Raw genomic sequence first — 13811 nt, 5'->3', positions numbered from 1 at the left:
TTTAAAGGAGGAATGTTTTTTCAGGAATTTAATTTTTAGATTATTGAACAATGTAATAATTTAATGTCAGAGTTACTAATGTAATATAGCAAGGATCCAGTCTTTCAAAAAGCACTTCAAACTGGATAAAAGCAGACTTCACAGAGTCAGGTCTGTGATGACCAGTTTTATTAGGAGGGGAAAAAAGCAGCCAAACTTCACTTGCATAATGCAGTGAAGTGTATAATGTTCTGAATATTCATATTTATGCTGGTATAATAGGGACGTAGTAGGTGGCACTAAAAGAATAGTTTTTATTGTTATTGTATTACATTTCATGACTGAAAGTAAAGCTGAATGGTTTTAATTAAGGTTTATACATGGGAAGAAATGTGCTGTTTTGTCATTTAGATTAACAGTATTTATATTTTTGTACTAAATCTATCACATTTGCAGTTTTTATGTTTATACCGTTGTGCCTTGGAAAGCAAGCAATGTTTGCATATTACTCTGAAATTAAATTCTGTGACTTTAGGTTACAGCTTGATTTGTTTGGGATTTTCTTCAATAGCTTTGTAGTATATAAGTTTTGGTGTCATCTTCTATTCTCAGCTGTGTAATGAAATAAGGGAGCTCCTAGATGCTTGTCTTGCCATTGTGGGGTAGTGTGCTGTTTATTTTTTGCACACAAAAATCATGGAAAATCAGGATTCTGATGGGGGTTTTTTGAACTATCTGTATTACAGACAGAAAGTACTCTTTGGCTTCTAATTCCCAAGTGCCTTGGCTCTGTGTCAAGTCTAAAAACAGACTCCGTGGGGGTTGTTCATACTCCTTATGCTGTAGGAAGTGCTCATGTTTGTTTGTCCATCTGACCTCACTTTACCTTTTCAGGCCTGTGACATAATTGTTAACCAACCCATGATCCATGTACAGCAGTGTCTACTTCCTTCCCAAAGGAACATTTGGGACAGATCACACACACAAGACAAGTCTTATTCCTAGCTTAAAGGCAAAGTCAAACTTCTGGCCACTTCACAAAATACTGGGTTGCTTTGAAAATTCTCCAAAAAGGGACAATAACACTAATGATACAGAATAGTTGATGAGTTTTTTACAGATCCAAAAGCTATTGTGCATTCCTGTAGAATAGGATACTCATTTTAGATCCTTTGTACTGTCTTTGAAGTTGAGTTTTCTTCTCATGAAAAGCTGAAGTACAGCTGTTCCTGTGCTGAGCAGCATTTTAATTCACTAAAAACTATTAACTATTTAACTCACTGTATGTGGAGAGGCAGCTAAAATTCTTATAAGGCACAATGTGAGTGAAGTAAAAATCCCTAGAAAACATTAAATAGAGTGAAGAGGTTGTGGAGTCTCCAGCCTTGGAGATACTCAAAATCTGACTTAATACAGCCCTGGGAAACCTGTTCTGCCTGAGCCTGTTGGGCAGGAGTGGGACTACATACAGCGTCTCCAGGGGCCTCTTCCAGCCTAAACTATTCTGTGGTTCCATGAAATTGTTTCCTTAGTCTAATCAATTATTAAAAAGCCAATTAAATTGGACTGGAAATAGACTCTGTAACTATCCTAGCAGAGACCTTGTTCTCAAAATAGTCTCTCAAAGCACTGCAGAGCAACAGGTTCCTCCAATACAACCTGAAGTTTCACTTCAGCAGCAAGAACACAGTTCTTATGGTAAAGTTCCCTTGAAAGTCCCCCAAATAAATCCTACTTAATGACAGTACTACAGGCATGATATTTTTAGCTTCTTATGTTGACAAAATTTAGATTCTTTACCACTGATAGCAGCCTCATGATAGTTGTAGTACAAATGTTGGTCAAGTGCTTTTAATTACTCTTGTGATCTAAAGAAGAGATGTTTGTAAACCCAACTTCAAATGTGGGATGAGAGAAGAGAACATTCTTGGTTGACATGGAATCTAGTCAAAGTTTTTCAAGATGTTCTAAAGCTGGCACACAAATAATAAGAGCTGAAGTATTCATCAAGCTTGATATCTTCAGCAGGCTGGGAACTTTTTTTCTCCATATGTTGAGCATTTTGTTATCTTTCAGAGCAGTCTGTTGTGGGATGCCTCACAAAGAAAAATCTCCACATCATCCAACAAACCAGCTTTTCTTCAGAGCCAGGAGAGCTTGTTGAAATGAATATTCTAATCGTCCTACTGGAGACATGCTAAACACCAGCTTGATCTTGTTTGCGTGACAAACTGGGGATCTGCCACTATGTCCTTTTATTAGAAGGTCTTCTGGATGCAGGACTTGACAATGTGCTAACCTTGCTTGTAGTTCACCATACTTAACTTATATAACCCAAATTTCTTAAATCCCTTTACAAAAATGTACTGTTATTGAGTCTCCTGTGGATGGTGTATGAGTCTGGATTTTAAAGTAATTTTCTTTGAGACTCAACTTTCCAGCTTCAAACTTTTACTGGATCAGTATGAATGCAATTAAAATGTTTTGGGTTTTTTTTTCCCTGTTCAGCCAGATCAGCTCTTATGTTTTCTAGATTTAGTTAGTGCTCATTATGGAATGTCACTGGCACCATATGCATTACGTAACGTTTAAGCAAGGACAATTTTGGGGGGCAGAGCTGTTATCTTGAACTTTCAGGCTTTCAGGCACTTTAGATAAGCAGCCTTTAGCCCTGCCCTTCCTGTGATGAGCAGTTGTGCCTCTGTCTTCGTCCTTGTAAGCCGGAAGACCTGTTGTGGAAGATCCTGGGACTCGGATTCTCAGCAAAACAATTGTTTTTAGGTAAGTGCATGCATTCGTCTAACTGAATATCAACTCTTTTACATATTTGTTAACTACCTTAAAGAGATTTAATTAATTAGATATTGACAGGGCACTGACAAATGAGATACCTAAACTCTGAGACAAGGTCTACATCAGAGAGCATTTTTGGGAGAGGCTGGTGGTTAAGTATGTTCCAGATCCATCCATTTCTCATCCGTGTGGGTCCGTACAGGCAATGAGCAGATTTCCACAGGAATGCTCTGGCAGATTGCAGACACTCTGCAGGTGTCTGGCCCTGCAGGGTCATGTGAGCCCACGGGAAGGTGCACTAATGCACCTCTCTGCTTGTGTCAGCAGCCTGTGCCCAGGGACTGACCTCCAGCTATAACTGCAAAGTTATTACAGGCTCTAATAACATATCACAGCTCTGCTCTAATCTAATCTGATCTCTAGATAGAGAAATTTAGCTATTTAAGGTATAATAAGTTAAAACCAGGAGTCACCAGAAAGAACAAGTATAGTCCATAGTACAGTTTTACTACATAGTACTATGATAAAATTATGCCGTTATTGTACAGTAAAACCATGATAGGTATTTATGTCATTATGGTAGAAGTTATTTTATTTATTTATTATAAATAAATTATACTGTAATAGTTCTATATGTAGAGGTTGGAGTTCTGATGGGCTGTTGCACAGGCTTTATCTTGCTTGGGGGAAACCCCTTGTCTGCACCACACAAACATACCGGAGCACTGCCCCAAATATAAAGTAACACCTCGGCTTGGGAAAGCCAACTGCTGGCTTGAGAGCAGCCAAGTTTCTGTTTCATTTGCAGAATCTGTGTTAGGATCCCTGCATGGGAAAGTGAGCAGGAAGGTGTTGGCTAGAAGAGTGGATCAGAGCTGATCCTGCTGGATACAGCATGGACTGCTCTGTGTCTCAGCCCTTCATGTGGAGCTCTAACCATGTTTTAAAAAGAGAGAAAGAAAAATAAAAGACAAAATCTTCATTATTAGGCAGCTGAAGGATCAACAAAAAATGCAGTTAACAAGCTTGTGTCCATTTACCGGGATCAATCCCCCAGAGAAGCAGGAGCTGAGCTGAAGCAGCAGATGAGAGCTGTGAGGAGAACGGCTGCTCTGCCGGCCTGCCTTGGGTGTAATCGGCTTTTCTTGTTAATGTCTAAAATCCCCTGTAAGTCAGGACCACAGAGATCTAGTGGCAAAACTGATCTGAAGTGCTCTGCATCCCCCTTTACCTGATAGCCCAATTGCTCTGGATGGAGCACCCACTGCCTTTGGCTAACAGGTGTAGGAAAAGGGCCCAGGTGAGCTTAATCACAAAGGATTGCAGATGGCGAGAAACCTTTTCTTTAATGAGCAAGAAATCAGATTTCCAGATATTTTAGGTGATTTTGATATTAGTACATATATATGAGGATCTCCCCAGCCATGGACACAAAGGTCACCACTCCCACCCTGTGCAGCAGCATGCCATGCCCAGTAGTGCCCGTCAGAAACACCTTGCTGCACTGGTTTCTGCCACACTGAGTCTGTACCTTCAATCACTGTGGGGATTTGCCCCTTTTGATAGCAAGGACCAGAATGTGGAGCAGAACAGGTTTGCTAGGTGGGACTGCTGGAGTGCACTGGGAATGGGAATCACAGAGGGAAGGGAGCAATAACGTGGGAATCACAGAGGGAAGGGAAGGGAAGGGAAGGGAAGGGAAGGGAAGGGAAGGGAAGGGAAGGGAAGGGAAGGGAAGGGAAGGGAAGGGAAGGGAAGGGAAGGGAAGGGAAGGGAAGGGAAGGGAAGGGAAGGGAAGGGAAGGGAAGGGAAGGGAAGGGAAGGGAAGGGAAGGGAAGGGAAGGGAAGGGAAGGGAAGGGAAGGGAAGGGAAGGGAGAATTAGGGAAATGTGGTCCTTGGATTGGTTTGACCTTGTATTGCAGTTTCCCATACCTGGTGTCAGTTCAGAAAGCTTTTCGTTAAATTCTTAACTGCCCTTCACAATGTTAAAACTGGAACATTTTTAATATAATCAATTTTTATTCTTACTGACCATTTTTCTATACACTTCAGCTTAGCCAATAAAATTAAGTCAGCCCACTTTACTTTCAGAACTCGTTAGATGCTGAGAAATCTTGAAAGAATTTTTGTTTGCCTCAGAGCAGTTTCTTCTGAAATGTGAAAAAATTAACTCCCTGTATGTACTAGCTTCTTTTAACAAAACCGGGACATCTGACCAAGTTTCCCTTAAACCCTGGAAACTTACAAAAAGCTCTATTGCTTCTCATAGCTGAGGAGTGGAGGGAAAACTGAGCTTTAGCCATCATCTTCCATCCAGCCTCTTGGCCTGGTCGTGATGGAAAAACAACTGCTTGGGACAAGTCAGAGCAGCCCAGGAAGCTGGAGCAGCACCCTGGGAGAATGGAACAACACACCTTGTCCTGCCAGAGCTGAGTGCTGCCTGCCCTGGGCTCCAGGGGAGTAGGGTGGGAAACATCTCTGAGAGGGCCTGGCCTCACACCACCAAGGAACTTTTAATTTCAGGGGGATTTAAACTAAGAGGTGATTTTGCCCTGAGTATCTTAAGCCTTTAAATATGATCTATTCTTAAGACAGGAAAACAGGTGTGGAGTAAGTACAAAAAGAGGAGGAGTGGCCAGAAAACTGGTTCTGCAAAATACTCAGCCATATGCAGGGAGGAGGCGACTGGTGCGGGGCTGCACATCTGACCAAACCAGGCACTGGCTTCCAAGTGTCACTGGGGTCAGCTCAACTTTGGCTGCAGCATCTTAAAACTGTCGCACAGATGGAGCAAAGCACTTCTAAATAAAACAGTAACTGCCCAAAATCAGTGCTACATCAATATCAGCGAATACCTTAAGTGAATGTGTTTATCTTTCATTTTCTGTTTCTTAAGGATTAGCTGCCGTCTCTCATTTTGTATCCAAACATTTGGATTATTTGATAATCACACATTTATTAGCCAGTCTTTCACAGCAAGCTGAGTCATTTCTCTTGCACACACAAGTAAATAACAATTTATGCCCCGGTTAGCCTTTCCCAAGTGACACATTCCCTTATTCTATTCTGACATTGCACCGTCCCTGCCTACAGCTGGGCCCGCAAGAGAACTGTGGACTCGGGGAGACTGAGGGCTTAACAAAACGTCACTCGGGCTTCACATTGAATGTATTTGCATACGTTTCCCAAGTGTTTGAACAATGGGGCTTGTTTCCTCTCTGCCAAGAGCCATTCCCATTCCTGGAAGTGTTCAAGGCCACGCTGGACAGGGCTTGGAGGAACCTGGTGTAGCGGGAGGCGTCCCTGCTCATTGCAGGGGAGTTGGAACTAGACAGGCTTAAAGGTCAGCTCCAACCCAAACCATTCTTTGATTTCTTTTCCGTGTGGCTGTCCGGAGGTGTCTGTAGCCCCATGTTGGCATTGGTGAGACTCGGCTGGGCACCGCACGGAGCCGAAGCGCTTCAGCCCCACCGAGGGGCCGGGTGCGCTGTGCCAAAGTCTTAGCGGAAGACGGCGAATCAAAGGGAAAGAAAATCCCCAAAAGGCCGGGTAGGAAGGAAACAGAGGAAACACTGGGAGGGAAAGTCAGTGAGTCAAGCAATAGAGGCCAGAGTGAAAATCTGAGTTAAGTCTCCTCGCCTCTCCACTGCTGGTTCCAGAGGCTCCCACAGCTCCATTTTGCGGAGCGGGAAGGCGAGGCAGGAGGCGGCCGGGCTGCAGCCGCTGGCGGGGGCAAATCCCGAGCGGGGCCAAACCCCGAGCAGGGCCCGAGGAGGAGGAGGAGGAGGCGGAGCAGGAGCCCCGTGCCCGTGTGTGAGGGGCCGCGCGGGGCGGGCGCTGAGGGGGCGCTGCCGGCACGCGCCGCGCGGGCGGGGCGGGGGCTCCCGGCGGCCTCGGCAGAGCGGGCGGGGCCCGGACAATCTCAGCCGCCGCCGCCGCCGCCGCTGCTGCTGGCTCTGCCTTTCCCTCGCTGCACCGGCACCAGGTAACCCCCGGCACGGCTCTCCCCGTCGCGCAGGGCCAGGCCGCGCTCCCCCGCCCGCCCCCGGAGCGCGGGGCTGGAGGCGGCGGGGCTCAGCCCGCCCCGGCCGTTGCCAACCGCCCCCCGCCCGCGCTCACCCGTCCCCGCCCGCCCCGGCCCGCCCGCCGCCGCTTCCCGCCGGGCCGGGGCCGCGTGTGGCGCCCGCCCGCCCGCGTGGGAGCCCCCGGGACGCGGTGTCTCGGGTCTGCGGCCTCCCCCGAGCTGGGCATCGGCGTTCCCGGCTCGGGCAGCGGCGCCGGGGAGGCAGCGGCGCGTGAGGCGCTGCGGGCTGGAGGCGAGGGGCAGGCGCTGACCCCTGGTTAGCCCGGAGTTCTGTAGGTCGGCGCTGTTCGCTGGGAGGAGAGAGAAACCTCAGCTGCCCGGGTCCCGCTGGGCCTGGCACCTGGAGGGTTTCCTTGTCAGAAGAAACTATAACCTGCAGCTTTCCACCCTGATTGTGAAAGAGCTGATAAGTGCGCGGTGGTGCCGGCGCTCGCCGCAGCTGCCGAGCCGTGGTGCAAAGGTAACGTGCTGTGATGGGGGTTTGTGCTCTGGTCTGGGCAGCACAGGTGGATAAACCTGCCCTCGCTGTCCCCCGGCTGTCACCTCAGGGCAGCCGCTTCTGTGGGGAGAGTGGTGTTCAACAGACGGGTTTACTGTAGCAGAGTTTGGCATCGCTCGCCGACTGAGTGGCTGGTCGTGTTTTTACAGCAAAATGTGTTTTTTTTCGTGCTGTGCTCGTTTTGCGGTGGTAGTGCTGAGTTCCTTGTGCCGTGTTCACGTTTGGTTGCCCTTCAGTGACCACAGGGGTAGAAGTGTCAGAAACACTGGAGACAGCACCTGTTTTCTGACAGTTCCAGTAAGTTTTATATCTGCTGGGAAGAAAAAGTATTTGATTTGCCTTGTTTTATATTCCTTATTTTACGTTGCCTTATTTAGTGTTGTATTAAGTTAAAATACATTTTAAAAATATAGTGTTTATAGTATGTTATAGGGAAGGAAAATATTAGCCAGCAAATTCTGGGTTTCTGCAGCGTTTGCAGGCCCCCTATCCCACCACCTGGTTTTCAGTTTAACATTACGGAAAAAGGAAGTTAAATATTTGCTAATTTTTTTTTATGTTTCTGTTTCAGTTCTTTGCAACTGACTGTTCCAGGCTAATGTTTCTGTTGAATTTCCCAGTGAATTTTAATGTCTAATTCTTGCTTTTACATATGGGTCTGAATTACTGCTTGCTGATTTTTATACCAGTGTTGTGGAAGTGAGTTGCAGGGTGGTGTTGTCGTGAGTGAGCTGGACGGAGGGTTTTATTGACAAGGTTAGCAGGCTTTTTACATTGATCTATTAGTAAGCGTGGTGGTGTATAGATATCCTTACATCTGCGGTGCTTGACTGCCTTGTGATTTGGTGATTGTAAGTTGTGGGCGTTTAGGCATTCAGGTGTTGGTTATAAAGAGTAAGATGTCGGGGTTTAATTTGATAGCCGACACTGGGAGCGCTTTATCGGGCAGGTGAGGCGTTTCAGGAGCGTGACGGGCGAGGCGAAACACGCCTTTTGTTGTGTGCCGGCGGGCTGGGGAGCGGAGCGACGCGGAGCCGCTGGCGGAGCCGCAGGGGTTAAGGCGGTGGGGTCGGCCGGGCCGCCGCCTCCAGTGAATTCAAACCGGGCGAGTGACGGGGAGCGCGGGGGCCGGGCCGGCTGCCGCGGGCTTTGTTGGGGCCGGGAGCCATTTTGGGCTCGATGGCACGGCCCGGGGAGCGCGCCCTGAGCCCGGGCCGCGGCCGATGGCGGAGGAGCGGCGCTCGGGCTGCGGGCCCCGCCAGGCCCCGGCGCGGCGTGTGCCAGAGGGCCCGAGCGGGCCGGGCTCTGAAACGGTGTGCTGGCCCCGCGTGTAAACAATGAACGGGCACGCCGGTTGTTCCGCCGCGGCTGAATGCGTGGCTGGTTTTTGTCAGCCTCCCCGTTAAAAAGCGTTTCGAGAGGTACAGAATGGGAACGTGCAGTGTTGCTGCTTTGTGAGGAAGCTGGGTTTTGTTGTTAGTGCTGTAGTTTGACATCTGTGTTCGGGGATCTGTGCCGTAATGTTCAATAGTAATATGTAGTGTAAAATATCCGGTTTATTACTTGGTGGGTTTTTTTTGTTTGTTTACTTTTGAGTTGCTCTTTTAAAGGAATGGTAATGTTTTATGAATGTGTGTTTTAATAAAGTGTTGATTTAGCTTGGAGCTCTTTGCTCTTCAGCCTGTTTAAACTAGTACTTAACTTGCTATGGTGAAACATCCTTTGTGGAGTATATTTTCTTAGGAATTTGCCTTCTTTAACCAAAAATAGTGACTTTATTGGTTTTTCTGAATAATAGAAGAAAATAAAAATTGAAATTACAAGTAAAAAATGGCTTGCTCTCAGAAACTGATGGAGTTGCATGCTCCAGTTTCATTGTTATTGATAGTTTGCCTAAATCTGTTCAGCATTTGTGGCATTAAATGTGTTAAGTCATAGTGACTTAAACTTACTTGGCTTTAAAATGTGAGGATAGTAGAGGTTCTATTTGAAGTAGTACTTCCAATCTCTAAGACTTTGATTGTATCATTTTTTGTCCCTTGTAACATAAAAAATAAGACATGCTGTCTTGGGAATTTTCTCATTCTCTAACAGACTTTGGTGAATATTTCTACTCTGCCAGAGTCCCTTTTGTGAAGTGGCAATTTACCACTTCCTTTGTTGCAAAGGGTTTTGATGAGGAACTGCCTGGACAGTATGTTTGTAAAAGTCTGCATACCCCAAAAGCCATAAGTGAGGGTTTGTGTCTGTCCCTGTAAGGTGGTTGTAGTGTACGGTCAGTGTTTGGTGCTGCTCCCCCAGCCTTATGATGCTTCTGTGTGTAAAGACCACATGTGGAGCATCTCCTCACCTTCCCTGGAAGCCAGGAAGTTTGCTGCCATAGTACTAGGATTTTGTTGAGACTGGCTGGTTGTGAAAGTGACTGTCAGACAGGCTTTTGAGGTAGTGGTGCAGCCTCATATCACTCAGAAGCTTCGGAGCCCTTTGGAGACAGCCAAGGGCCTTGTGTGAAGGTAAATTCTGCTGCACTGATTACAGGAGTCCCTGAGCTTCCTTGTGTTCTGACGGAGTCACAATCTGTCTTCTCCTGCCCTTCTGGTGTGCTGATTTATTGTAACACAGATTCCATTTAATTGCAAGGGAGAGATAATACTTAGGATGACTGTTGTGTCTGCTTCCCAAAAAAAGGCAAATAATCCAGCTGTCTCCTCTGCAGGAGCATGGAAGTTGGTTTGTAAGCTGAGGTGCACCTAGTGTCCGCTTGCACTCCAGCGGAACTGTGTGCTTCCCTTCCATTGACAGTGAGCTGTCTTATAAAGGTATTCTTATTACTTGGGGGGTTACATAAATACGTGCTTGGTTCTTGCATCGTGCATCCCTTGGTATTAGAAATAGATGTTTATTGGCTTCTAGAAAAGGGCAAAAGGCTGGTTTGGAGTTTGAGCCTGGTAATCCTTGCAACAAAGCTGATACTAAAAGTCTACATGAAACTGAGTCCAGACAGATCTATGGTACATAAAGCAGAAAGGTGTCAGGCACGCAGAAGTGTTCAAACTGGGACTAAGTACTGTGTCTACCTCTCAGATTGTCTGCCAAGTTTTGTGATTTAAAATTTTCAAAATACTGTAGTAGCATGGCTCTTTTGTCCCGGTTGTGTATGAAAGCTTCATAAGTAAGAACAATGATAATACATGAAAGGTGGAGTGCTGTTAAACATGAAAGGAACAAATTAGAGAGAGTCAATGTCCTCCGCCCACCCTGTGTCTGTTTTGTAATAAGGATGTAGAATATTTCTAAATAAATCGGGTTGATAATTTGTTTTGAAGAGGTGGATATCTAAAATTAAGCTGTTGAACTAAAAGTCAGGCTTAAAAAAAAATCCAGTTTCATATAAGTTCTAGATGCCCATCTTTGCAAACTGTGGTGGTCATCTCTGAAGATGATTTTTAAATTCCATTTAGGTCAGTTAAGCCTGTTTTGTTGCTTTGAAAAATTGGGTAGAGGTTTCTCCCCTTGAGTCAGAATTCATTTTAGAGTATCAAACAAGCAGTGAATCAAACCAAGCTCCTAAATCTTCTAAGAGTGATTTCTAAGTGTGGTGTTTAGATGGCAAACCTGATATCTTCACTGGAGAGCTCGGTGCTATGAAACCCAGCTATTAATAGACCTACACATAAGTACCTTCGAGGCTTTGCAGTTAGCACTGCCTTTGTCAAGCACATATTTTATCTGTAATAACTTAATGACACAATTAAAACTTTATCAAATAAGAAATATTATTTACGTTCTAGCATTGCATTTATTCAGAAATCAAGTAAAGGTGGTGAAGAGGGGGGAAAAAAAGAACAGGGAAGAAACGGAGCCAATATGTTGTTTTTCAAACTCAGCCGTTGCCCTGCCCATATGGGCAGTGGAGACAGGGAGGAGCTGGGGAGCTGCTCAAAGCTCCCTGGCATAGCTGAGCCTTCCATGTGGGAAAATACTGCTGGGTGTCAGAAGGATTAGCTACTGAGTTGCCAGTTAAAAAACAGGTTTTATGATGAAATGATGCGTGCTAAGCACGCACATCAACTCCAGCAGAAACTAGACAAGGTTTTTATATCTTAGGGGCTAAAAATCTTTATTGGGATGAACCAATTCAAAAAGATCAACTTTAATCATAGTTTTCCATTTCAGTAGGCATATGTCTGAGAAACATGTTTTGCTGTTCTTTAATACAAGTGCTCTCTGGTGTTACCAGCATCCCTCATCTTGAAATTCCCTGTATTTCCACCTTCGTTCTTGGGGAGCCGTTGCTCTCTGGTCCCCATTTCCTATGTGCTAAACTGAGCTCCTGTTTGTTGATAAAATAAGGCAGCAGTTGTTACATATTCCAACAGAACTTGCTGCTCATTCTAGCAAAAGAATGAGACTGCTTTGCTGATACTTCTGCACTACTGATTGAAGCTTCCTGTAAACAAACAACAAATTTATATACAAGTTAGTGAAAGCATTATGCCTCTGGGACAAATGAAGTGAGTGTAGAGAAAGATCACCTAATGGAAATGTGTTCTCTATAACAAAAAAAAAGCAAATAGCAGGAGACCTTATTTTTCATTAACCCCACTTTGCATGGGAGGTGCTTGCATTCAGGAAGCTACAATGCTTAGGCCTGGAAGTTTTAATTTTTTTAAGTCTTCAGTAGTAATGGAGATATCCTCTTGCCTTACTAACCTCAGGATTTGTAGGCTACAGGTGGACTGACTAAGAGCATTTTAATGTTACATGTACAGATTTCTTTTGAGCTGCTTTTGCCCGTACCTGCTTTTTGTCCCTATTTCTTAAGCATATGTAGCTATACAAACAAAAACTCTTATTTCAGCATAGGAAAGTGCATCTCCAGAATGAGATACTTGATGTTTTGATTATCAAAATTGGCTGGGGATATTTTTACCCTGGTTTAGGTACATATCACAGTTGTGTGGAATATCTTTTACTGCTGTTGAAACAGGAGCCATAGATAATCTGAAAGCAGGATTCTGCTTTGCTAACTGCAAATCCAGGATAGCCAAATCCCTATTTGTTAACCACAAATAAACTATAATCAAAGAATCTTTCTTATGAAATCAAAAATTTTCTTTGGCTAATAAAACTGAGAAAGGCTGAAGGTTTTTTGCAAATACTTTGAAATTGAAAGTCAAATTGTTCATAGTTCCACCCATGTAGTCACCTGTGCAGCCCTGCAAGTTTGTTGATATGACAACATCAGTTTTTATTTTCTTCCAAAGGCTATAATACCTTTCAAAGACCCCATGGAAAGTTTTATGAATGTTGCTTGGGTGGTTTTGATTTGGTAGTTTTGGTTTTGGGTTTGTTGTTTTTTGGGGTTTATTTTGGAAGTAGATGGCACTCTGGAAAGTGTGCCTAATTCTACCCTATGAGTCACTTTGCAGTTGGCTCTTTTGCCAGGGTGTGTATTCAGTGGTTTTAATGACAGGAATAAATTCTGTGAAATGAAGGATACTCCCTCGCTGCTTAGTGGATGGTATTCAAAAGTGCTAGAGTTAAATGATTTGACTATATGTAAAAACTGTCTCAAGTTTCATCTGTGTTATCCTTACTTGGTGCACAGAGCCACCTGTGCTGTGCTCAGTGGGCACTCAAAGCAAAACTCATTGTGAAGAGACCTCTGAAACATGGCTGCATAGTTCTTTAGATTTTTATGCTTAGCCTCTTTTGGGGATACCAGCATAATTTAGTTCCTGTGGAAGTGTTGTAATCTGGTTGTGATAAGGGTTTGGCTCATATTACTGTCATGTTCTAGAGAAGCTGGAAATAGCTGAAAATAAAGTACCATAAAGAAAGTCAGAGTCAGAAATACCCTGAGCTTCCTGTAGTAATGATAAGGGATATCTGGCAGTAGCAGCAATACTACTCCACTGCTGAGAGCTCCACGTTTCTGGTAACAGCTCTTTTATTTCAATACTTAATAACACAGGCTGAACAGTGCAAGGGCTCCTAGACTGACTTTATGTAATTTTAAGTCACTGCATTACTTTATTTTCACCTTTTACAGTATGATTTGAAACAGTCAACATGGACTTTTCACGTCTACACACGTACACTCCTCCCCAATGTCTGCCAGAGAACACTGGCTATACATATGCACTCAGGTGAGAACCCTTTTCTTCTTGTAGAGAAACTGTCTGTTCTCTGAATGTTGCTAATCCTGGAGAGTTGAGCTTTCATGGTAAGTAGCTGACTTCTTTGAAGAAGAAGGGCTTTTTCTAGTCTGGTTTGAAAACAACTGCTGTGTCCTAACTGGAGGAAAGAAAACATTGAACTAACAGGACAATGACTAAGATAATGACTCAGTGTTTATTAGTTGCTATGAGTAACTTGTGTCCGCCTAGTTACAACTGCTGTTGGATTTCTATAAATATGTCCTCAAAATTCTTCGATGTTTTGTGTCTTAT

General features: G+C 44.6%; 1 protein-coding gene across 13 annotated transcripts in view; it reads left to right on the top strand.

Moving 5' to 3' along the window:
* Positions 1–2676: 2676 nt before the first annotated feature.
* SUN1 (Sad1 and UNC84 domain containing 1) overlaps positions 2677–13811 on the top strand; it is a 33793-nt gene continuing 22658 nt past the window's right edge. For 2 of the 13 annotated variants that reach the window (XM_069030210.1, XM_069030203.1), the window contains exons 1-2: positions 8506–8777; positions 13412–13508. In XM_069030210.1, coding sequence (XP_068886311.1) covers positions 13432–13508 — 77 coding nt within the window. In that variant the 5' untranslated portion in view covers positions 8506–8777; positions 13412–13431. Of the gene's footprint in view, positions 2761–6682; positions 6759–7120; positions 7318–8283; positions 8306–8505; positions 8778–13411; positions 13509–13811 lie in introns of those variants that run through there. The other 11 variants (XM_069030209.1, XM_069030208.1, XM_069030205.1 and 8 more) reach the window with 10 other exon arrangements.

Source organism: Aphelocoma coerulescens, chromosome 14 (assembly GCF_041296385.1).
Source record: "Aphelocoma coerulescens isolate FSJ_1873_10779 chromosome 14, UR_Acoe_1.0, whole genome shotgun sequence".
Classification (NCBI taxonomy): Eukaryota; Metazoa; Chordata; class Aves; order Passeriformes; family Corvidae; genus Aphelocoma; species Aphelocoma coerulescens.
Note: the sequence above shows the minus strand (reverse complement) of the source record. Positions and strands in the feature narration are given on the sequence as shown.